Source organism: Delphinapterus leucas, chromosome 15, assembly GCF_059928025.1.
Source record: "Delphinapterus leucas isolate spDelLeu-1000000601 "Yukka" chromosome 15, BTC_Dleu_Yukka2, whole genome shotgun sequence".
In the NCBI taxonomy this organism is placed as follows: domain Eukaryota; kingdom Metazoa; phylum Chordata; class Mammalia; order Artiodactyla; family Monodontidae; genus Delphinapterus; species Delphinapterus leucas.
In genome coordinates this window covers 4,372,012-4,398,259 of record NC_143143.1, presented here as the reverse complement: position 1 = coordinate 4,398,259, position 26,248 = coordinate 4,372,012, and the positions used below count along the sequence as shown (strand labels likewise).

General features: G+C 48.8%; 1 protein-coding gene across 42 annotated transcripts in view; it reads right to left on the bottom strand.

The window, feature by feature from the left end:
- The window catches only part of ZNF12 (zinc finger protein 12), a 208,181-nt gene that overhangs the window by 100,694 nt on the left and 81,239 nt on the right, over window positions 1–26,248 (bottom strand). For 38 of the 42 annotated variants that reach the window (XR_016387726.1, XR_016387725.1, XR_016387728.1 and 35 more), the window contains 2 exons: window positions 11,682–11,814; window positions 10,633–10,697 (listed from right to left, as the gene is read on the bottom strand). Coding sequence is in view for 34 of the 42 variants with exons in the window: in XM_089895592.1 (XP_089751718.1) it covers window positions 10,633–10,697; window positions 11,682–11,814 (198 nt within the window). In the remaining 8 variants the exon portion in view is untranslated. The other 4 variants (XM_089895578.1, XM_089895581.1, XM_089895572.1 and 1 more) reach the window with 3 other exon arrangements.

The window sequence follows — 26,248 nt, the reverse complement described above, 5'->3', positions numbered from 1 at the left end:
AAGTCTTCAAACGACACAGCCAAACTCAGAATCCCTGCTGCTCCAAATGGGGAACCACTCAGCTGTAATCCGAAAGCAACGCAGAAACACAAAAGTAATACAAGGCGAAACTAAAGAAACAGAAAGTGCGCCAAGTTCAATGGCAGCTTGGGTTCACCCCTGGGAGAGGAGAAAAGATGTACCTGGGCTTCACCGGCTCATGAAATACACCACTTGTTGCTGGGCTTTTACAGATTTATTTACGTGTAATTGATATACAAAATCCAGCCCATGTTTAATTTGTATAACTTGATGAGTCTGGACATATGCACACACCTGTGATACCACCACCACCATCACGGTAACATACTCATCACTTCCAAAAGATTCCTTCTATCCCTTTGTGTGTGTGTGTGTGTGTGTGTGTGTGTTAGAAAGACTTAACACAGCACCAGGTACATGAAAAGGTGCTCAACGTCAGTAATCATCCGGGAAATGCAAATCAAAATCATAACGAGATATTACCTCACAGCTGTTAGAATGCCCACATTTTTAAATTTTTTTTAAAGATAAGAGTTGTCAAGGTTGTAGAGAAATCGTAGCCCTTGCATATTGTAGGCAGGAATGTAACATCGTGCAGGCACTGTGGAAAACAGTATGGAGTTTTCTCAAAATCCTTTAAATAAAATTTCCATATGATCCAGCAATCCCACTTCTGGGTATACAGGCCCAGCTCAGAGACACTGCAGCTTCGGTTCCAGAACACTGCAATGAAGCGAATACCGCCATAAAGCGAGTCACGTGAATTCTCTGGTGTACCCCTGCATGAAAAACTTATGTTTACACTATGCTGTAGTCTGTTAAGTGTGCGATAGCCTTGTGTCTAAAAAAACAATGTACATACCTTTATTGAAATATACTTTAGGGAAGAGAAATATAGATCAATGGAACAGGATAGAAAGCCCAGAGATAAACCCACACACATATGGTCACCTTATCTTCGATGAAGGAGGCAAGAATATACAAGGGAAAAAAGACAGCCTCTTCAATAAGTGGGGCTGGGAAAACTGGACAGCTACCTGTAAAAGAATGAAATGAGAACACTCCCTAACACGGTAACACAAAAATAAACTCAAAATAGATTAAAGACCTAAATGTAAGGCCAGACACTATCAAACTCTTAGAGGAAAACATAGGCAGAACACTCTATGACATACATCACAGCAAGGTCCTTTCTGACCCACCTCCTAGAGAAATGGAAATAAAAACAAAAATAAACAAATGGGACCTAATGAAACTTCAAAGCTTTTCCACAGGAAAGGAAACCATAAACAACAACAACAGAACAACCACCCTCAGAGTGGGAGAAAATATTTGTAAACGAAGCAACTGACAAAGGATTAATCTCCAAAACGTTCAGGCGGCTCACGCAGCTCAATATCAAAAAAACAAACAACTCAACCCAAAAATGGACACAAGACCTAAATGGACATTTCTCCAAAGAAGATATAAGATTGCCAACAAACACATGAAAGGATGCTCAACGACACTAATCGTTAGAGAAAGGCAAACCAAACTACAGTGAGGTATCACCTCACACCACTCAGAATGGCCATCATCAAAAAATCTACAAACAATAAATGCTGGAGGGGGTGTGGAGAAAAGGGAACCATCCTCCTGCACGCTGCTGGGAATGTACATTGAAACAGCCACTACGGAGGACAGTACGGAGGTTCCTTCAAAAACTAAAAATAGGGCTTCCCTGGTGGCGCAGTGGTTAAGAATCCTCTGCCCAATGCATGGGACACGGGTTCGAGCCCTGGTCCGGGAACATCCCCCATGCCGCAGGGCAACTAAGCCCGTGTGCCACAACTACGGAGCCTGCGCTCTAGAGCCCGCGAGCCACACCCACTGAGCCCTCGTGCCACAACTACTGAAGCCCGCACGCCTAGAGCCAGCGCTCCGCAACTAGAGAAGCCACCGCAAGAGGAGCCCGTGCACCGCACACTGAAGCGCCTGCTCGCTGCAACTAGAGAAAGCCCACGCACAGCAACGAAGACCCAACGCAGCCAAAAAGCATGAATAAATAAAACTACATAAATTTATACAAAACAAAACACCAACTACACATAGAACTAACACATGATCCTCCAAGCTCACTACTGGGCACATATGCTGAGAAAACCATAATTCAAAAAGAGACACGTACCACAATGTTCACTGCGGCACTATTTACAATAGCCAGGACATGGAAGCGACTTAAGTGTCCACCGACAGATGAATGGATAAAGAAGATGTGGCACATATATACCATGGAATATGACTCAGCCATAAAAAGAAACGAAATTGAACTATTTGTAGTGAGGTGGATGGACCTAGAGTCTGTGAAACAGAGTGAAGTCAGTCAGAAAGAGAAAAACAAATACCGTCTGCTAACACATATTTATGGAACCGAAAGAAAAAAAAAAGGGGGTTATGATGAACCTAGTGGCAGGACAGGAATATAGACGCAGACGCAGAGAACGCACTTGAGGACACGCGGCGGGGGGGAAGGGTAAGCTGGGACGAGGCGAGACAGTGGCGTGGACATATATATACACTACCAAATGTAAAACAGATAGCTGGTGGGAAGCAGCCGCATAGCACAGGGAGATCAGCTCAGTGCTTTGTGACCACCTAGAGGGGTGGGATGGGGAGGGTGGGAGGGAGACGCAAGAGGGAGGGGATATGGGGATATATGTATACGTACAGCTGATTCACTTTGTTATACAGCAGAAACTAACACAACACTGTAAAGCAAATATACTCCGATGAAGATGTTAAAAAAAAAATACTTTAGGGACTTCCCTGGTGGTCCAGTGGTTAAGAATCCGCCTTCCAATACAGGGGGCGCAGGTTCCCCTGGTCGGGGTACTGAGATCCCACGTGCTGTGCTGTGCAGCACAGCCGGAACAAAAAAAAGTTAAAAATACTTTACTGCTAAAAAATGCTGACCATCATCTGAGCCTTCGGCGAGTAGTAACCTTTTTGCTGATGGAGGGTTTGAAATAGTGTGAGAATTACTAACATATGACCCACAGACAAGAAGTGAGCAACTGCTGTTGGAAGTACGGTGCCAACACACTTGCTCAACAAAGAGTTGCCGCAAACCTTCAATTTGTGAAAAGCACAAGATCCGGGAAGCACAATAACTATAATAGAAGATAATGTAATATAATATAATAAATTATAATATAGCCTGTATATTCAAAGAAAAGGAAATCAATATCTAGAAGAGATACATGCACCTCTATATTCATTACAGCATTATTCACCAGAGCCAAGATAGGAAAACAACGCAGATTTTCACCAACACAGAAATGGATAAAGAAAATGGGGTATATATATAGGATATTATTATTCAGACTTATTAGAAGGAAATCCTACCAGTTGAGACAACGGGGATATAACTAGAAGACATTATGATAAGTGAAATAAGTCAGTCACAGAAGGACAAAACTGTGTGTTTCCACTTATATGAGGTATCTAAAAGAGTCACACATAAATTGTCAGGGATGGGGGAGGAGAGAATGGGGAGTTGTTCAATGGGTATAAAGTTACAGTTACACAGGATGAATATGTTCTAGAGAACTGCTGTATGACTAAGCGTCTATAGGTAACGAGGCACACTATTCTTTTCGTTTGAATTAAAAAATTTTCATTCAAGTGTAACTGACCTACAACACTATGTTAGTTCCAGGTGCATAATCTCAATATTTCTATACATTAGAAAATGATCACCAAGATTAAGTCTAGTTGTGGTCGAGTTACCATCCGTCACCGTACAAAGTTATAATGTTATTGACTGTATTGCCCATGCTGTATATTTCATTCCAAAGACTCATTTATTTTGTAACTGCTTATCCGTTCCTCTTAATCTCCCTCACCTATTTCACTCATCCAACTACCCTCTTCTGGCAACCACCTGTTTCTTCTCTGTATCTATGAGTCTGTTTCTGTTTAGTGACGTTAGTTCATTTATTTTGTTTTTTACATTCCACATACAAATGAGATCATACAGTATTTGCCTTCCTCACTGACTTATTGCATTTAGCATACTACCCTCTGCCTCCATCCATGTTGCCACAAATGGCAAGATTTCATTCTTTTTTTTTTAATTTTTAAAAATTTATTTATTTTACTTTCGGCTGCATTGGGTCTTTGTTGCTGCAGGTGGCATCTTTCCTAGCTGCAACGAGCGGGGGCTTCTCTTCCTTGCGGTGTGTGGGCTTCTCATTGCGGGGGCTTCTCTTGTTGCAGAGCATGGGCTCTAGGTGAGCGGGCTTCAGTCGCTGTGGTACGCGGGCTCAGTAGTTGTGGCTCGCAGGCTCTAGAGCATGGCTCAATAGTTGTGGCACACGGGCTTATTTGCTCCGTGGCATGTGCGATCTTCCCAGACCAGGGCTTGAACCCATTTCCCCCGCACTGGCAGGTGGATTCTTAACCACTGCATCCCCAGGGAAGCCCCTCATTCTTCTTCTTCTTTTTTTTTTTTTTTCTGGCTAATAGTCCATTGTGTGTGTGTGTGTGTGTGTGTATATATATATATATGACACACCTTCTGTATCCATTCATCTATGGATGGACACATAAGTTGCTTCTATACACTGGCTATTATAAATAATGCTCAATGAACATAGGAGTGCATGTGTCTTTTTGAACTAGTGTTTTTGTTTTCTTCCCAAAAAATACACAGAAGTGGAATTTCTGCATCTTATACTAGTTCTCCTTTAAAATTTTTGAGGAATGAGGTGCACTACTCTTTTTTTTTTTTTTGGTGCACTACTCTTGACACGAAGTTTACCTGCTGCCGTTAGGTGAATCCATCCAGGATGTCTGTGAGGACCTCCAAAGCTGCTAAAACATAAGGGTAGGGACCTCCCTGGCGCTCCAGTGCTAAAGAATCCCCCTTACAATGCAGGGGACCTGGGTTCAATCCCTGGTCAGGACACTAAGATCCCACGTGCCGCAGGGTAACTAAGGAATGGTGTGGAGGAGGTTAAGGAAAAGACCACGCCAAGCTCACAGGCCGTTTAAGATGGCAACAAACTCCTGACATTGACTGAAAATCAAAGTTCTTTATGTGTAACAATCGAAGAGGCAGGATGGGTCCTGTTAGCAAGGTCCCCTGAGATGCCAGGTCACCTGACCCCCAGCTCCAGATGCAGAGACGTCCGGGACCCAGGCTTTGCCGGCCTGGGAAGGCTGAGGGTGCCCACCTGCTGACAGGACACCGGGGCGGGGGGGTGGTAGGGTGGTGGTGGTGAGTGGGGCGGGGGGAAGAGCTGGTTACCGCCCAAGGCAGACGAGCGTCTGTGCAGAACTGCCTCGGCTCAGCCTCGAGAAGCCTGTCTCAGAAATCGACAGCAAGTCTTACAGAAGCTCTGCCCATATTCCATTCAGACGTCACTGGTCACACCTGTGGCTGCCCGGATGAAGACTGGGGGCCCACACGTTCACACACTGAAAGTTATTACCAAATGCAAGAGAGTGAGGGATCAGACCATGAACTACTCTAATTTTAAAGCATTAAGTAGAATCACGCACACCTTCTTCTCCTTTCCGGTTCTGCATTTGTAATTTCACAAAATGTGTGATTTGTGGGGCTTTTCTAAGTGCTTGTAATTTTGCCGGATGAGAAAAAAACTGCACAATAAGAAAACATTATAGTTTTCACTGGTAATGGGCATAAAAATATATGCGCTGTTGCTGCTTGAAAACAGCATTCATGTGAATGTTCCAGATGATTTTCTATTTGCTGATGGGTTAAGTGGCTTGCCCACGTTCACTTTTATGTAAAGGGAAGATGAGAAAATTGCACTTTAAACTTAAAAAAATGGATGTCAGGAAACCCGGATAACAAATTAAGAAAGCAATCAGAACTGCAAATATTGAGGGGTTTTAGGTTACTTTCAAAACACAAGGGAACAACCCACGATGTATGTGTCTTAAAGGACCACTTGGTACGGTAAGATTCCACAGACAGCCTTGTAATCGCACAACTCAGAACTGGTCACACACTGCCCACAAGCCACTTTCTCAGCGTTACGTTAACAGTGTCGGCTCACTCCCCTGCTTGGTGGCAGAGAGGATGGGTCTCCTTTCCTTTCTGAGATTCTTTTCATGAGTGGCTAGAAAGCTTAAGCGCTGGAATTCCATTAGAGAAAAGGAGTATTCCTCAGAGGACTGTAAATGACAAAACCCCAAGAGGGCTTTAACAGCTGCGTCCCTGTGTCAGAGATCTCCCATGCATGGCTGGGGCCCAAATGACACACAACAGCGGGGGCCCAGGGGCCGCAGTCCTAGGACGCCGCTCCACAACCAAAAGGGTCCTCTCGCTCGTCGGGGAAAAAGAAAGGTGTTCCCAGACACACACAGACTCCAGAACCAGGAAGTGAGGACCCCACCTGCCTGGCCTGTCCCAGGAGAGTGGCTGATGCACTGCCCAGAACCAGAAAGGGGAACTGAGACCCAGCAGAAAGGGAACCACGAAACCGACGCATTCCTCCACCCGCACGCGCCTGTGCCCGCAAAGAAGCTGCACCTCGGTACCGACCAAGGAGGGTGCTCTTCAACTAGGAATCTTACGCACACAAACGTGCTGATTTTGAGAAATTTTTGAAACGCATAGTATTCAACCTCTCAAAGTAAAAAAAAAGTAATGAATTACATAGCAATGCTGGAAAATACAGGAAAAAGACAGTAAACCTTGGAAAACAATGTTTACTAACATGACCCCAACTGGAAAAATTTAGAAACATTTAACACGACTCTGAAGCCAATAAGACAAGGAAAACAAAACAGAACAAAACAAAACAAAACAAGACAGTATTGGGGCAGGAAGACGGGCAATGGACATGAACAGGCCCTTCATATAAAAACAGAAATACACCAGTCTGAAAAGACCACAGACAGAAGGATTCCAAGTAAGTGACATTCTGCAAAGGGCAAAAATACACAGACAGTAAGAAGATCAGCAGCTGTCGGGGGCTTGGGGACACTGGGGGGGATGAACAGGTGACCGGCACGGATGTTTCGGGCAGTGAAATGCTTCTGGGTGGCACTGCAGTGGTGGCTGCAGGTCATCACACTTGTCCAAACCTGCGCAGCAGGACACAGAGAGTGAGCCTTAATATAAACTACAGACTCCACGGGAGAATCAGGTGTCAATGCTGATCCATCACTGAGATGACGCGCCACACAAGCCTGACATGTTATCAAGGGAGGGAACCCAGAGGGACGGGTACAGGAAACTGCTGTCTGCTCGATTCTCCTGTAACCCTAAAACTGCTCTAAAAACTCTCTATCCATTAGAAAGAAGAAACAGCTTCTAAGCATGTGAAAATACTCTCAACCTCATTCACGATTCAGAAAAACCCCAAGGGAACGTCCACACTGCTTACCGGGGCCGAGGACCAGCGGGAACACGCCGCGGCCTAGCCCCTTCCTGTCGGGCACCGCGCTGGAGCCCAGAGTCCCCGACTTGACCCACCGCACCCCACCCCGCGTTTCATGCCGTCCACGGTCTCTACACATGACATCTTTAGATCAGATGACTCACTGTCCCGATTACAAGGTTTCAGTTTCTCCACAGGATGAAACCAAAACCAGCACAGAGGGGAGCTCTTCAGTCAACCTCAGGGTCTGCCTGCATCCACGTCCCGCTGTTCCTGACGGGAGGCCCACGTCCTAAGGAAGGAGCTCCTTACCAGCACCTCAGGAGCCTCATCCGGTCCACCTCACGCTGCTCTGAGAGCCTCGCCAACCTCTGCAGCTACCCAAGTCCTGGTCACTTGAGGGCCGTCACCCTTCCCCGAGTCACTGAGACACGTGTTCTGACGATGCATTTATAACCAGGCTCTCGGGCTTCCCTGGTGGCGCAGTGGTTAACAATCCGCCTGCCAATGGTGGGCACACGGGTTCGAACCCTGGTCCAGGAAGATCCCACATGCTGCGGAGCAACTAAGCCCGTGAGCCACAACTACTCAGTGTGTGCTCTACAGCCCGCACGCTACAAGTACTGAGCCCACGGCCCGCAACTACTGAAGCCCGCATGCCTAGAAGCCATGGTCTGCAATAAGAGAAGCCACCGCAGTGAGAAGCCCGCGCACCACCAGAAAGAGTAGCCCCCGCTCACCGCAACTAGAGGCAAACGCCTGCGCGCAGCAACAGAGACCCAATGCAGACAAAAAATGAATAAATTAATAAGAAACAAAAATTAAAACACACAGATAAATAAATAAAAGCAGGCTCTGCTGTGTCAGCACTCTGGAGTTCCCGACGTATCGACGGGCAGGATTCCCGTCCTCTCCTGTAATTACGTCTCTGAAGTGCCTTTCCCGAGGAGAACAGAAGCTCCTGGAAGCAGAGAATTGCTTAAGATCACATGCAGAACCGGAAGACATCTGAAGTTTATGTCTAAGATAAAAGACACGACACTAGATGGCGTGAAGGGTCCCCGAAGCCAAGAGCCAGGGAAGCAGGACACGTCGTCTGGGGACCCTTCCACCAGCAGAGCAGAAAGTGTCCGTGGCCAGAACTGGCGCTCAATTCGCTTTGAGCTGAGAGGCACCCGTGTAATTACATAGGCTCCCCAAAGACTAATTACTCCCACATTTAAGAGAGGAGATGGCTTTTCAGGCAGACAAGGCAAGTACGGTCTTCCCAGCTGGCTGAACTGTGTGTGCAGATGGTCACGATGGAGCTCGGCCCCAGAGCTCTGCTCTCTCCTCAAACCCCCAACTTCACCCTCACCCTCACCTGAGGAGCTGCTTCCCTGAGAACAGAGAAGCCATCGGAGGGCTTCCCCACCTGCAACCCAGCTCTGCCATCCCCTCCCCACTCCAGCACCCCGGGCAGCAGCTCTCCCCTCCCCCACACGCATCTACTGGATCATTCCCACTCTCATTTCTCCCATCAAAACACAACACAACACAACACAACACAACATCCTCCCCGGACCTCAGCTCCTACTCCAGCTACTGTCCAATTTCTCTTTTCCCCGTCACAGCAAAACGTCCAGCAACAGTTGGGAACAGAACAAACCCAGTTCTCCCACTCCTCTCTCCTAAGCGTCTCCGATCAGGATTTTACCCCACAGATGCATCCGCACGCAGCATCAGCGAGGTACGACCTCCCCCCAGCGCTGGGCTCGATGGTCAATGGCTCCACAGAACGGCTACCTCGTTTGTCCAGTCACCCAGGGAACCTCCAAAGTGCTTCCCATATGCAGACAAAATGCTGTGATTAATATTTTAGGAGAAATACTCAGCGTGCACAATACACTTGAGCTGCTGGAGGAAAGAGGTAGCAGCACAGAAAAAAAGTTTCCGTAACTACAGAAATGAAAAGATAAGCTATTTTAATGGTAGCAAGTACGGGACGAAGGGGGACGAATGAAAACCATTTAGACTACGACAGTAACAAGCCTAATACTAAAACGTGGTAACAGAGGCTGGAGAAGGACTTTAGAATGAACCCATTTTTCTGGGTAGGGTGACGGGCTAGACGATGCAACGATGAGCCGCCAGGGACAAAAGGAGAAAGCAAGGGGCGAGGGAGCTGTAAATAATCATTCTTGGATCTCCTGGATCTGGCAATTTGAGGTGCCCTTTGGACAAACTCCACAGAGATGCTGGCAAGTGGCTGGACAGAGGCATCTATCTGGTCCAGCTGGGAGAACTGACAGAGCTGGAAGTGAAAAGCACCACAAGGTGAGATCAGACAGGTTGAAGAGTCGTGAACCAAGAGTGAAAAGACAACACATAAAGAGGGGGGAAGAAAGAATCAGTCAGGAAGAGAGCAAGGAGAGATCTGTCACAGAAACCAACATAGCAGACTCTGCAGATGGGAAGGCGACAGTGGTCTGAGGTGACGACTGGCAAATCTCCACCGGTTCGTATGCTGGGTGCCAGGTCACCTCAACCGGATCAGGTTCTGGGGAGGGGCAGAACCAAGACCGCAAGCTGCACGATACAATTCAGGTGGGAAACACGGAATCTTTGCCACAGACATCACTACATCACATCATTACACATCACATCATGGTGTGTAGCGCGACCCTGTTAGATTGTAAGTGACAAAGAGGGAAATTTACTGGAAGGGTGACAAGGCTGTGCTTCCAGAGGCTCCTCATTGCATCCCTGGATTGAGCACTGAAAACAATGTACCTACGTGACAACGGTGTTCTACTGAACAGAAAAGTTATATGCCCTGAGTGCTCCCTGGAAGGCATGCTCTCGGCTTACGGGAAGCACAAGGAAGGCACCGATGTCAACACGTCAGGGGCTGTCGCTCAGGAAGGCTAGCGGCCTACAGCGGGATCCTCAAGGAAACCTTTAACGCCCGAGAACAAAAGTGCTTCGGCAGGACAATGGAAGTCAAGCAAGGGATGGCGTTTTGCCACAAATGTCAAGAACGCGAGGCTTGTACTGTGTCTATAAGAGGATCGTGGGATCTACACGTAAAACTTGCCAGAAACACTTGGTACCTGCTTTGTCGAACCACATCTTTCCCCAACTCCTACTTTCCCATTTCACATCTTGAACTATTCGCCTCCCAAGGTGTTATCACAAAAGAACAGCAGCAGGTAAATAAGTAAACAGCAAAACTCACCAGGGGCTGATTCATTTTCCGCTGCTCTTGGGACACCGTGCAGGACTGTGACTGTGGAGGCGGACCTGCAGAAGGAAAACGCAGGCAGTGAAGCTACGACTGAAGAGGCTCGGGGTTGCACGAGCACCCGCCCCGCGCTCCACAAGACACACCTGTGGGAGACCCGCCATTTCATCTTCAGAAGGGCCTGTTAGAATGAGGAGGGAGCAACCACCCTCAGGTCTGTAACTCCCACGTGGCTGTGGTACCTGAGGGGATACTTTTTTTTCAGTAGCGAGTGTACACTGAGTCCGATTAAAATAAATCTCCGTCAATAAATATGAAATTAAAAAACACTTACAGTTTATCTCTTCTAAGTCTGTTAACAACTCAGATCAGGAAATCCACAGCATACCCGGAATAAAGGGACACAGGTGCGTTTCACTCTTTCAATTATTTGTACAAGCTTTACAAACTTCAGTGCGACGCTCAAAAAACTCTTTCATTAAAACTGACTTTAAGGGGACCGAACACCTGCCCTAGGAGTTTGGAGTCCTGGTAGCGACCCCACGTGCACACCCGGTGAGGATCTGGGACAAGTCACCTCCCTTCTCAGGCCCAATCTCTTCCTTCCTCAAGCGAGGCAGCAGGACAGAAGCCTTGCAGACTCATCCTGCAGTAACTACACTGCGCGACTCCACAGGGCACAACCCAGGGGGGCAGCGGACGCTTAGCTTACACAACCAAGGTGCTAACGCGCTTTGAGAGACACGTGCGAGATGCCGAGACGGCGACAGGAGGAGGAAGACCAGGAGGATCGCGGTTGGACGGAGGGATGGACGCGGCACGTCCCGCCCCTGCTCCCCCAGGACCCCCGGAGCTCACAAGTCCCAGGGGAGCCCCATCCGGAGCAGCCGGCCCTGCCCTGCAGCCCGGCCCATCCACCTCGGGGAAGCGGTCAAACCCTCCCGGTCGCTCTCCCGCGGGGCCCGGGCGGGCTACCCGAAGCCCCGCTCTCCAAGGGCCGCAGGGTCCACAACCGCCTGCAGGCCCGCAGACGCAACACCTACCCCGTCGAGACTAGCTGACCGGCCACGAGCTCCCGAGGCTCCGGTCCGGGGGCTGCTCCTCCGGCGCGCTCCTCTCTCGGGTGCCTCCGCTGCGCCTCCCGAAGCCACTGGGACCGAGGAGCCGGCTCTGGGCCTACGGCACAAACTCCCTTCAGGCCCACGTCTCTCCCGGGAACTCGCTATAACGCGCGCTGCAGACGGTCGGGCACTGCACCGCCGCCGGCCGCTCGGCCACTCCGGCCCAGGCCGCGGGCTCCGCAGCTCGAGCTCGGGGGTCCCACTTCCAGCCTCCGCCCGGCCTGCGCGAATCCTCGCCCGAACAACCCGCTCGCGCTGGCTGCCGGCCGGGCCGGACGGCGCCCAGCCCCGCAGGCCCCGAAACGCTCGCCCACAAGAGGCCAAGTCGAGGGAACCACGACCAGCGGAGACCAGCGCACACACAGGAAGCGAGAGCGGCGCGGCGACGAGGCGTTGCGCCAGCACGCACAAACCGCGAGGCGCACCTGCGCAGGAGGACGCCGGAAGTCCGCCTGCCAAAGCCCGACCGGAGAGCGGGACAAGTACCAGGACTCTATTTCCCAGAAGTCTCCGCGCCGTCCACTTAGTGAGCGACTTAAATGTCTTCATGTCATCTGGCCGTGAAGAGCTGCTGGGCTGCGACGGTGGGCCGTCTGGACCAGGGACTCAATTGCCCATTTGTTTTCACTCCTGTTAGGGATCAAGGAAAGCTGTGGCCTCAGGCGGGGGCTGTGTGATGGCCTCCAGGGTCCCTGGTCCTTTGCCTGCCCTGAGACATTTCGGGTTACATCTGAGATTCCCCCACCGCCAGGAGAGGGGAAGGAGTGTATCATGTTCGCTTAACTGAAACGCTACAACTTTCCTTCAAATCCTAGGATACAATAAATGCCCAGCCATGATACAAACTAATATTACCCACGGAAAGAAAAGAAAATAGAAATTGTAGCTGTTTACCCAACCAACGCGATAAAAAGTGTACGAAAATCAGATACCAGGGATCTTACCTCTTAAAGAGGATACTGTTTATGTAAGGTAAAAATATCATTTTTCAAAAATGGGATCATAAGGGTAATGATTTATCACTATTTTGGGGGTGAAATAATATAACTGTGTTCTTGGCCAACTGTTCCTTAAAAGCTGCTAGGGGAAAAGTTAAAAATAAAATCTCCAGGGACTTCCCTGGCGGTACGATGGTTCAGACTCCTAGGTTCCACTGCAGGGGCTACGCGTTTGATTCCTGGTTGGGGAACTAAGATCCCGCATGCTGCGCAGTGCAGTCCCATTAATTAAGTAAGTAATTAACACACAAAATAAAAAAGAAATCTCCCGCCAACCGAGAAAATCCTCTCCACAAATGTAGACGTAAAGAAAACGGTTTTACTGTGGAATAACCATTAAACCAGACTGTGTTGTGCACCACAGGCGAAGCACTAATGATTGTGCAAATGAAATCAACCTCACTTTTTTTTTTTTATAGCTCAGCAGATAAAATCTGTTGCATACATGTTCTCAAGATAAACGGGAACTTGTCTCATGTGAAAAGACTTGACAACACCATAAAAATGGCATACATTCTTTCAGGGTATATCCTAAATTCACCTGGTAATCTCGGTGGCTGTCCATGCTAGTTAATACCCTTTATCCAAAGGAGAAAGACAACTGCTCCTACCTCTAGGACAAGCAGGTACTTACAGCTCAGAGCAAAGTGCTTAACACCTAGCCTAAACTCCCCCGGTGACAGAGAGATAAAGAAGATAGCTCTCAGGTCCTTAACAAAGACATTCCTCGGCTGTAATGCTGGCAAGAGACTGATTTAGCTTTTAAAAAGATTTAGATACTTATGAAAGGGACAGAGGAATTATTTATATTACAAGCGTCTTGAGGAGATCCTCTAAAAACGGAAATAAGAAGTGATGATTTGTCCAAATGAATAAGCACATAACCCATTCCTGATTTCCCCAGCTGAACTGCCACATTAAATTAATCCTGCACAAAATGCGTGCTTCTCCAAAATTGCGCTTGGAAGTGGCTGCTTAGAGCCAGGAATGGTCTTTTCCGGTTCTTGCTGCTGTTGACTGTGGCCTCTGCCTGAATTCTCGCCGATGAAATGCTGCCAGTGTGGGAATGACAGCGACCACGCCTGCTCTGAGCCTGAACCTGGCAAACCTCCAGGGCGCATTTCTCGCCTTTTCCATTTTCACCGCGTAAAGACGTCAGCTACACGGAGTACCTTGCTTGGAAGCACCGTGAGTGGGCAGTGCGCCCATCAGCCCGCCACCAGGCCTCCAGTTCTCACCTCACCCACGTGCACCGACCGGGTCTCAGCAGAACACTGGGGTGGCCTGTGAACCCCAGCTGCTGTGCCCACCTCAACACCTCACTCTATCCCTTCAGCCCAGGGACATGCTGGGCTCCCCAGCCCCCTGCCCTGTACTCTGCCCTGGACACTCTCTGGAAGTATTTCTATTACCAGTTGTCTTGAGGAAATGCTCTAAAAAAGGGAATAAAAGTACGGAGTCATCCCAATGAATAGGATGTCCAGCAGTGAGCTGATGTGCCTCACGACTCACCCCTCTCTCCAAAAGGCGAAAAACGGTCATTTCATACATTTCCCCCGTTTTAAAGCTGTTTTAAGCTAGGAGGGTAAACCTGGACCCTGCGACTTCACCTTGACCAGAAGCAACAACGGCCACCTTTTACTTTGGTTTCCTTAGGATCTCCTCATATACACGGATATTTACAATACAAAGCTTTCTCCTTGTGGATCTGCATCTCTATTAACTACAGATATTTCCCCTATTTTGTCAGTTCTCTATTTTTACTGAAGTATAGTTGGTTTGCAATGTTTCAGGTGTACAGCAAAGTGATTCGGTTACATGCATTTATGTGAGAATATATGTATTCTTTTACAGCCTCTTTTCCATTATGGGTTATTACAAGGTATTGAACATAGTTCCCTGTGCTATACACTAGGTCATCACTGTTTATCTATTTTACATATACAAGTGTGTATCTGTCAATCCCTGTTCTTTATCTTTTTAACTTTTTACTCTCACATTCTCTTATACAGACACTTTAAAAAGTATGTTGTGTTCAAATCTTTCACTTTCACTTCATACTTTTCATCTGCTTTGACACTGTACTTGAAGAAGCCTTTCCCATCCTGCATTTCCTAACTACTTACCTGTGTTTTCTCCTGTTTATTTTTGGTCTCTTAACATAGCAATTTTATCACAATAACTGGCACCCAGCTTCAGGATTTGTAAAATCCTTTTCCTCTTAAAGTCTCTCAGCCATTTTTTTCAACACTAACACATCTACCACAACCGGGAAACGCAACGTTTAAAAAGAAAACTCAGGTTTCTAATCTAACTCCTAAGGACAGGTTCTTCTTTGAAGTTCAGCGACACGTCTTAATTTGAAGGCAGGGGAGGGACTTCCCTGGTGTTCCAGTGGTAACAAATCCGCCTTCTAATGCAGGGGACGCGGGTTCAAAGCCCAGGAACCCTGGTCCGGGAGCTAAGATCCCACACGCCACGGGGCAATTAAGCCCGTGTGCCGCAACTAAGATACGATGCAGCCTAAGAGAAATAAATATTTTTTTAAAAATTAAAATAAAGGGAGGGGAAGCAGAAAAGCGACCGCCCCATGTGAATTCCTTCTTATTGAAAATACAGGTCGTAGCAGTTTCCTTGGGCTGCGTCACCAAGTACGACAAACTGGCGGGCTTAAGCAACACAAATGCACTGTCCGACATTTACGCAGGTTGGAAGTCTGAGATCAAGGTGTCAGCAGGGTTGGTCCCCTCTGAGGGCTGTACGGGAGGATGTGCTCCAGGCTTCCCGGTGGAGAGGGCGGTTTCCTCACCAGCACATGCACTATGCATGTACCAGGCAGGTGCCTGGGCTGAACTCCGATCCCAGGGCTGCTTATCCACGGCAGCACCGGGCTGCTGGAGGGGTTGTCACGGACGCGTTGGCAGGAGGATTGGAGGCTGACACAGACGTCCGCTCAGCTGTGGACCCATGGCCTGGCCACAGCCCTGCCAGAGGATGCCTGGGTGAAATCCAGGTCACCGTTCACCTCCCTCCTTATTTCATTCAACGACGCCTTGAAGCCCCCCTAATGCAACCAGCCTGGGTGGCACATCCCACCCAGAGATTTCCAAATCAGAAGCATGTCAATTGAGAAAGTTAAAATTAGGCCCTAGCTCAGTGCTGTGGAATTAGAATCTGTGAGGCTGGGTCCAGGCATCTGTGTTGTAATATTTTCTCCACGTGACTCTCATGCCGAAAGGATTGTATTGACGAAGCACTTGTGCTTCACTCTACTGATATTTCTGCACTAGAGCTACAGCCGTTGTTATATTAAACTGCATCCACAGGAGGAAAAGAGAGGAGAAGAGGTGATAGTTCTGCTTGTCTCCAAACACGCTGTTACTGAACCAAACTTGGGTCCACTCGCCCGCACGCACTAAAGCCAATCTACTGACACCGGGTCACGGTGAAGGAAAGTGCCACGTTTATGGCAGGGCAACAAGCAAGGGGTCCAGGTATCTAGGGCTCAGAAGGCCCCCACTCCCCAATGGCTTTCAGGGAAAGGTGTTTACAGATGGGGTGAGGCTGTTGGTGGGAATGTACACTGGTGCCGCCACTATGGAGAACAGTGTGGAGGTTCCTCAAAACACTAAAGCTAGAGCTACCGTACGACCCAGCAATCACACTCCTGGGCATAGGCCCAGAGAAAACCATAATTCAAGAAGACACATGCACCCCAATATGTATAGCAGTACTATTTACAATAGCCAGGACATGGGAGCAACTTAAACGTCCATCGACAGAGGAACGGATAAGAAAGAGGTGGTACATATATGCGATGGAATACTACTCAGCCATAAAAAATGAGATAATGCCATTCGAAGCAACATGGATGGACCTAGAGGTTATCATACTAAGGAAAGGAAGTCAGACAGAGAAGGACAAATACCATATGATATCACTTCTATGTGGAATCTAAAACAATGATACCAATGAACTTCTTTACAAAACAGAAACAGACTCACAGACATAGAAAACAAACTTATGGTTACCAAAGGGGAAAGGTGGGGGAGAGGAATACATCAGGAGGTTGGGACTAACGTATACACACAACTATATATAAAATAGGCAATCAACGAGGACCTCCTGTATAGCACAGGGACCTCTACTCAATATTCTCTATTAACCTAGGGAGTCCCCTGCTGGCGCAGAGGTTACGATTCTGGTCTTTCACGGTCGTGGCCCGGGTTCAATACCTGGTCAGGGAACTGAGATCCTGCGAGCCACAGAGCGTGACGAAAAAAAACCACAAAATTTTGTAATAACCTAAATGGGAAAACAATCTGAAAAAGAAAAGATATCTGTGTACATAGAAGTGAATCACTTTGCTGTACACCGGAAACTAACACAACATGGTAAATCAACTATAGCCCCAAAATAAAATTTTAAAAATGTTTAAAGTGAATTACAAAAGAGTGGGGTGAGGGAGGGGAGGTTGAGGGGTGTGTGCTCAGCTTGTGGACATTCTTCCGATTGGTTTGGTGGTGAGGTCATTTGAGGTCAACATCATCAACCTTCTGGTTCCAGCTGGTCTGGGGTCTACGTGCTTGTGGGCAGCATGCAGTTAACTTCTTCCACCTGCTGGGGGCTTCAGTCTCTGCGAAACAGCTCCAAGGACGAGGCTCAGAACAGTATCTACGGCCCTTGAGGAAGAAGGAAAGGTCCTTGGCTTTGTTTAACGGCTACACTAGTATTATTTGGTCGTTTTGGACTCTTTTCCTTTCTTTTGGCACTTTCTCCCTTCTCTGATTAAATTGTCCGTTTCGAACTCAGGGAAGGCTAGGAGGCTAAAATTTTCTAAAGACAAGAAGCAGGCAGAAGACATGGAGAGAATCCGGCCCAGGAAGGCCCCACAAGGTCCTGCTCACTTACAACATCAGATTCGATCTGGGCTGTTTACGCCGTTTTGGGACAACATACCAACACATCTTGAGATGGGTCCCACCCGACTGTAGCACATTTGGACAAGGTGAGGTGGGGTGGGATTATGCAAATCCAGATCTGAAGACTAGATAAAGCAATCAGGGTGTTTCACAGTATACAAGAGAAATTTTCACAGGGACAGAATACCAACCTTCTAAGATTTGAAAGCCTGTTAACCAAGAGGGAGAGTGAACTTCTGTTCTGTTATACAAGGACCCAGTCAACAGTGATGGTTAAAAGCACGATGAATGCAAATCTGAACTCATTTGCCTCCTAACGATGGAACGTCTACAGCAGAGGGACACAGGTCCTCGAGCAGCAGTGCTTTTCCCAGCAGTGCGGACCCTGAAGAGAGCCGGGCTGTGGCAGCTCTGGAGGACCTCAGACGCTCTTTGCATGGCCTCTGAGATCTAGAACATCTCAGAAAGTCCACGAGTGCAAACCAAATAGACACTCAGTCCCTGCACCTCGGATGAACTGATTTGACTCTACGTATGCATTGCTTGGGCTAATTAGAAATATGTAAGTGATCAAAAGACAAACTAAAACGCTGGGCACATCCTGAACAACAGAGATACTTCTCATCAAAGTCCAAACAATAATTCAAAAGCAAGATTCAGAGCCAAAATGTGGAAACAACCCAAGCGTTCAGTGACAGATGAATGGATAAAGAAAATGTAGTGTGTATATTCATACAACAGATATTATTCATCCACAAACAGGAAGGAAAGTTTCTAATTGATAGAAAGAGCATTTATGTATTTCTCAATGATTGTTTGACATTTCTTTGTATAAGCAGTGAAAATTTAACAATTCCACTTGTAAGAGGAAAGGTTAGTGTTTCTTTGTAGAAACAGTTAAGTCTCAGCAGTAGAGGCATAAGCACACACGTGCACACAGAGTAAACAGAGATACCGCCCCGCTACCTCCCCCCAATCTGATCCCCGCTGATTCTCCCTCCAAATATATGGAACCTGTTGACTTCACTCCATCTCCTCAGACATCGTCTTCCTGCACTACCACGCCAAATTCCTAACCATATCTGGGGCTCCCGACTTCCACTCTTGCTGAATCCCCACCCCATCCATTTATACAGCAGCCAACATCAATTGTTTCCCTTTCAGTGCCAACTGGATCACGACACCTCTCATTCACTGGTTTCCCACTGCACTTGGCATACATCTCAACTTCTTCAGACCCAGGGTTTTATTTCCTTCTCACTCACTGTGTACTGTCCACACTGGCTTTGGGGTCTAAGAAGGAAATTTTGACACAGGCTACCACACGGAAGACACTTGAAGACATTATGCTAAGTGGATAGGCCAGATACAAATGGACAAATGTTACATGATTCCACTTCGGTGAGATCCCCAGAGGGGTCAAATTCATGGAGACAGAAAGTGGAAGGGTGGGTGTCAGGGGCTGGGGGGATGGGGAGTCAGTGTTTAATGGGGACAGAGTTTCAGTTTGACAGCATGAAAACATTCTGGAGACGGATAGTCGGGACAGTTGCACAACAATGAGAATTCTTTATTTTTCTTCTTAAGATTTTTGTTTTACTTATTTTTGGCTGCGTTGGGTCTTCTTTGCTGTGCGCAGGCTTTCTCTAGTTGCAGCGAGTGGAGGCTACTCTTCGCTGCGGTGCACGGGCTTCTCATTGCGGTGGCTTCTCTTTACGGCAGAACACGGGCTCTAGGCGCACGGGCTCAGTAGTTGTGGCTCGCGGGCTGAGGAGTTATGGCTTGCGGGCTCACTACTGGTGGCGCACGGGCTAAGGTGCTCCGCGGCATGTGGGATCTTCCCGGACCAGGGCTCGAACCCGTGTCCTCTGCATCGGCAGGTGGATTCTTGACCACTGTGCCACCAGGGAAACCCAACAATGTGAATTCTTCATGTCACTCAACTGTACCCTTAAAATGGGGAAATCCATGTAATGCAAATTTTATCACAATAAAAAAAGAGAGAAGGGGGGAGGGAGGGAGGAAGGGAGGGAGGATGGAAGAAAGGAAGGAAAGGCAAGACTCAGACCCCCAGGCAAGGAGTGGAAGCATGAGTTGGGAAGTTCAGAAGAAGCCTTCAGTGGCACTGCATGATTCTGAGTTGGCTATTTTCTTCTCTGCATCTCGGCTACCGTGTACTTCCTACCCTCATAGAAAAATCACCTGTCTTGAACTGGAGATTTTCCCATTAAGGCTTTTTGTACATGTGACATTTTTATTCAGGTAGTGAAATCTCTGGGACAACAGTGATACTACAGTCTCAAAATTTTGATAAGTAGACGAGAACTTCTTAATTGGAATCCAGGGGCAGGCTTTGGACAATCCATGGACTTTGTGAAATCCAAAGGTGCCCTTTGTGTGTGTGTGTGTGTGTGTGTGTGTCTGTCTGCAGACACCCGTTGAAGGGTGCGTGAGCACGTGTAGTTCTGTATGATTTTAGCTGCTCAAAATGCCTCTTGGGCTCAAAGGTGCCTGAGGGTAGCGGACGTGTGCTCCCCCACTACAGAATTCTGAACACAGTGCCAGTAAACACTGAGCAGAAGAGCTTTGCAAAATTCCATGTTTTAACGTAACTTTTTAATCCAGTGAGTCAATGTACCTGGGATATTTTTTGACATACTTATCTCACTCTTATAAGGCTGAACCGTTGCTGCTTCCCCTAAGTCTCCTCGTCCCTCTCCCCACTCTCCCACCAGCCCGTGGAAGAGGAATGGGAGGGAGGGGGAGAGTGCAGCAGGGAGAGGACAGCGCACCTACTGGGAAGCGGTAAAGCGGGGTCTGGACACCTTGAGGGGGGTTTTGGAGGACGGGCAGAGGTTGGGGCAGAGGCAGGAGATACCGTTTACCCCTGATCTCTGGGACAAGTGCACACATAGGTGTGACAGTTACTTGTCATTTCCTTCAAACTGCTGGCCAGGTTGGAATGACGCATGATGACATCAGAGGCTTCCGACCTTCCTGATTGGAAGGACCAGACTCCGTGGCGCTCGGCAACAGTAGTAGACAATAGCATCTCGCCAGAGCTTCTCTCCACTGCCAGTTGCCCCGCAGCTTGGAGAAGGGACGACCACTCGTGTTTAGCCCAAGTCCAGAACAAGAGTTGGGACAAAGCAGAGTCTAGGCTTCGAGGAAGGGAAGAGTTTGGGAGACATCATGGACAATCGTCCACCGAGTTCCCAGGCTGAGGACGAGACCTGCCAGCCCAGCTCCTCAGGGTACCCCCTGGAGGTGACTGTCTATGAAGAAATCCCAGGACCGTCAGGTGAGGGAGCTGGCACGAGAAGGAATTTCAGAGGCTTGACCGGTAAGGAGGAATGGGTACACAGGTCGGGAAAGAGCCCCCGCAAAAGGTGCCTATGAAAGAAAGGAGACATTCGGAAAGCCAGGGATTGAGGGAGGAGAGCACAGGAGCTGGGGACACGGAACACCTGGGGAGCAAGAAAGAGGGTTAGGAGACGAGATCCAAGGATGAGAGGAGGGAAGAGAAGAAACAAGGGGAGGGTTCTTTTTTTTTTTTTTTTTTTCCTGGTGGGAGAAATTATCTACCATGAGAAAGAGTTTCGAGGACAGGAAGCTGGAAAAATGACAACAGGAGTCAGGGGAGGGATCGGTAGATATGGACAGAGAAAGATGGAAAGATGACTTGGGGCAAGGTCAGCGGTCTGTGAGACTGGAAAGCACGGGGGTGCTTCAGGGGGGAGGCAGAGTCGGGGTGGGGTTGGGTGGTCACCAGTGGCTGAATTCCCAAGACGAGAGCGTCATACTGTAGTCTCTTCTCCTTCGTCAGCCCCCTGGGCCGGTTGCACCTCCCCGCCTCAGCGCCCCGGCGGGAAGAGGAAGAGGTCAGTGGCGTTCAGAGCGGAGGTGGAGGGCGACCCGGCCGCTGAGGCCCAGGACACCTGGGTCGTGGAGTGGCTGATTGGGCTCAAGATGAAGCTGAAGCGACAGCGGGTGTCTTCAGTGCTGCCTGAGCACCACGAGGTCTTCAACAGGATGCTCGGTAAGGACCCGCCCCCTCGCCCAGCACCCTCCAATCCTATACTTGAATAACAAAGAAACAAATCTTCCCATGACTACACTTTTCCAGTGGAAAACAATTCCCTGCTAGTTGGTGCGCTCTCCGTCCCTGGCGGACTGTCTACGGATAAAGGATACAGGGGACACGTAAATGATGCAGGATGAGGTTAGATTTAGAAATGATACAGGGTTAGGTTTGTTTGGCTTCAACTGTACCCCTGAGACTCTAGCTCTTACTGGCCTTTTGAATCTTACTGGTGCGGGGCGGAGGGCCGGGGGCTGACAGTCCATCTTCGCCCCAACGAGACTGTCAATTGAGAAACTGGCTGAGAGTAACTCGATGCCCTCTGCACTGATACGTGAATGCATGATGAAGGGGCATCACTCCCTGTCACTCGGCCCCCCCTAGAAGGGGAGTCACCCCCTTTCCTCCCACAGTGAATGGTCTTCAATCCCCTCTTCCCATCACCTTCACCCTGGGCCACAACTTGGCATTTCCCCGGGGGGCGGGGGGAGCGCGGTTCTCCCTCTTGGCTCTGCAATGCTCCCACGACAGCCCTGTTCCCACTGGCAACATCTGCCCTCTTTTCACAGAGGATCCCGTCGTTAAGAAATTCCTTGCCTGGGACAAAAGGCTGGAAGTATCTGACAAGGTAAGTCACCCGCTGAGATGGATGCCAGCTCCAGCGCCTGTCCTGGGTGGGCGCACGGGGTGCTTTCTACACCCACGTTTCCACTCCCCTCCCAACCTGATGCCTTGTCAACACTTCCCTCCAGGGGCCTCGAGGTCCCCTCTGGGATCTGAGCCCCAGGTGTGCCCCTTTGGTGGTTGCTGCCTAAGTCCCCTCTCCTCTCAGCTCCTGGGGACTCGCCTTGGCTCCGGTTCATCAAACACAATCCAGTGCCAGTGGCCCTAAGTCCACGCCCTCAACCCACAGCCTCCCATCCTTGGAGCGTCGCAAACTCTGACCTTCTGTCCTCTCCCCTTCCCCAAATAATCAGGCTCACCCAACACGGGGGGGTCTCCTCTCCAAGTGGCACCACCCATTCCTCGTCCCCTGCTCCCTTCTCCCTCCCACTCTTTCTCCTCTTCCAGGAGGTGACCTCTCTCCTACGTTTTTTTCCCTCTTTCCATCAGTATCTCCTGTCGATGGTGATAGCTTATTTTAGCCGGGCCGGGCTCTTCTCCTGGCAATTCCAGAGAATCCATTTCTTCATAGCTCTGTGAGTACCTTGCTCCATCCCCGCCATCAGTATTCAACACCCTGGGAGGGCGGAGAGAGAGACGTGGGGTTCTGACCTTTCATCTAGTTTTTTTAAACCCCTTTGTACTGTTTACTCTGGTGTGAAAATGACAGGACTACGGTACAGTGGTTTCTTTTTCAAACAAAGTTATGGTTTTTATACCATTCATTGTCAAAACAAACTACCCTAATGTCAATTAAAACACTGAACGAAACAAAGCAAAACACAAAACCTTCCGAAGAGGAGAGGAAGAAAGAACTGATACCATCCTGCCCCCGAGTAAACAGATTTGAGACGTTTCCGGTTCTGACTTTCCAGTCTCGGGTCTTCCCACATCAGCACCAAGTGTGATTATCTTCCGTTTCTGCGTTCCCACGACAAATGCCACAATCGGGGGGCCCTTATCACATAGCGCGGATCTGGTATAAAATGCTCCCCACTGACGTTTCTTCCAAGTCTCCCAAGCCAGTCGGCTCTATCTGCCTGAATATCCTCCCAAAACACAGGTCTGACCGCTTCGCACAATTTCATTGGCTAATGCCGTGCCAAATCAAGGCCAGAGTTCTGGGTTGGAATTCAACTCTCTCTGCAATCTCCATCACACTGTCCTGATACTTTATTCCTGTGTTCCACTGTTCCTTCCAAATACCCTGCCCTCTAAGTTTCTATTGGGCTTTCTGTCCAGGTATGTTTCCCACACATTTATCTGAAGAAAATGACCCTATCCTTAAAGTGGGTTCAAACACCAAAACCTTCACGATGCCTCATCTCCCTAACTTCTGCATCCCGGAGGCACTTGACTTAAAATCGTATTATAATGGGATGCTTTGCATTATAGTCATTTCTTATCTCCCCCCTTCCCCTTCCCCAGTCCCATGAGACTGGACACAATGTGGAAGGCAGGTCTTGTCAAAATGTCAATGCATTCCCAAAACACTCAGCACAATTCTTTTCATTTTGCAAATGTTCGTTCTTGTGAGTCTTCGAGGTAATCAGTGTTGCATTTGGCTATGAGATTAAATGTTCATTCATTCATTCATTTAATGAAACCTTATAAAGTACACCCTACATGCCGGGGAATATGAGGTGATGGGAACAGAGATTCACAAAAGGCTGTTGAATTCATGCATCAATATGAACCAAGCCCTAAATGTGTCATTTGGTAGGAGAGGGATGAATGCAGAAACAGATCAGACCAGCTCCTGCCCTCAGGAACTGTACAGGTACCTACAACATAGGGAGAGAGGTGTGTGCACATAAAACAAGTTGAAGGGAACAGGGGGTTTGGATTTAGTCCTCATCCTCAAGGTGTGAGAGGCACCCTTCCGAAGGTCCTGCCTGGCAGTGCCTCCTTGATGACTGGGCGGCTCTCGGTGACGGTGACGGTGACGCTGGGCAGGGCTGGGTGGGTCGTGTGAGGATGTTCAGCCTGCCTCTTTCCTGGGAAGCTGATCTCAAGTGGAGGCCCTTCCTGTCCTGATGACAGCGACCTGATGTCTTTCCCCAGCTATGTGGCCAGCGACATGGAAGAGGACAACCAGGCCCCCAAACAAGCCATCTTTTCGTTCCTCTATGGAAAGAACCGCTCCCAGCGTCCCTTGTTCCACAAACTGCGTTCCCAGTTCATCCGTTCCATGGGCTGGAAGACGAGGGTCACTCGGGAAGAGTGCGAGCAGGTGGGTGGGCTGTGGCGGTCTCGGGGAGGGGGAGGGCCGGAGAGGAGGGGGGGGATCACGGGGAACTCCGTTTGTGACTTGGGGATGGACGAGAAAGAACCGGAGGCTGGGCAAGGGGAGGCAGCGGCATCCTCATTGCCAGGGGCTGTTTTTCTTTCCAGATCCAGGCTTTTGATCCAGAGCTCTGGGTGTGGGGAAGAGATCGCACCCTCTTGCCCCAGGGGCCCCAGGAGCACTCAGGCCTCCTGTCAACGGTCTGCGCAAAGGTAGGTCTGCATGCGTCCGCAAAGGTGCGGGCGGAATGACGTACTGTCTATTGAGGAAATCGGAGGAATCCCACTGCTGGACCCACATCACCTCTCACGCTGTGAAGGGGGCCCGACGGGCACGCAGCCACACGCAGACTCAGCGCCCAGCCACAGACTGACAGCCACACACAGACACCAGCACCGCGGGGCCCGTGGGCGCCAGACCTTGGGGAAACCAGTTTATCCCAGACGCATGGGTCTCACTGAAATCATTTCACCCAAAGCAACTGGGTCCAAATAACAGCTTTGACGAGATGGTGATTTTCTTCCATATACTGTGTTCCCAGTTTCTCTTTTTCATTCATTTTTGGCCTTACATCCCTCAGGGATATGGGTTCTAGCATTCACCTACAACAAAGTAAATGTCTTTATTTTCATCCAAATTTACTTTCAAATTGCTTATGGCCAGATGACCTGTGACTCTCTACTTCCCCTGACTCACCACTTCTGGACCAATGATTCCTCTTGTACAATTCACCTTTTCCCCCTCAAGTTTACGGTCAAGGGGATTTATCACAACGAGCGAAGGTTAAGGAATGCCATCTTCAGCAGGGCTTATTACAATTGACACATTAGAGTTCTAGACGTGGGCAGAGGGTTGAGCAAACATTTGGCTTAAATCTTGCAAACTAGCTGTCTTAGTCCATTCGACCTGCCCTACTACAGACTGCGTGGCTCATAAACAACACACCACAGTCTCTTTTACAAAGCCAATAATCTCATTCATGAGTGCTCTACCTCCCAAACACCCCACCTCCTAATACCAGCACCTTAGTGGTTAAGATTTTAAGATTTCAACATAAGAATTTTGGGGGACACAAACATTCAGCCCGTAACACTAACCAAGTTTAGGACTGAGTATTATTTAAACGTTAGGATCCAGGGACTTCCCTGGGGGCAGAGTGGTGAAGAATCCGCCTGCCAACGCAGGGCACACGGGTTCGAGCCCTGCTCCGGGAAGACCCCACATGGCGCGGAGAAACTAAGCCCGTGCGCCACAACTACTGCACCTGAGCTCTAGAGCCCACGAGCCACAACTACTGAGCCTGCATTCTACAGTCCGCAAGCCACAACTACTCAGCCTGTGCGCCTAGAGCCCATGCTCCGCAACAAGAGAAGCCAACGTCATGAGAAGCACCGGAGAGTACTCCTCGCTCACCACAACTAGAGAAAGCCCACGCGCAGCAACGAAGACCCAATGCAGCCAAAAATAAAATAAAGGAAATAAGTAAATAAATGAAAAATTAATAATAAAATAGACATTAGGATGCAGGGTTAGCGTCA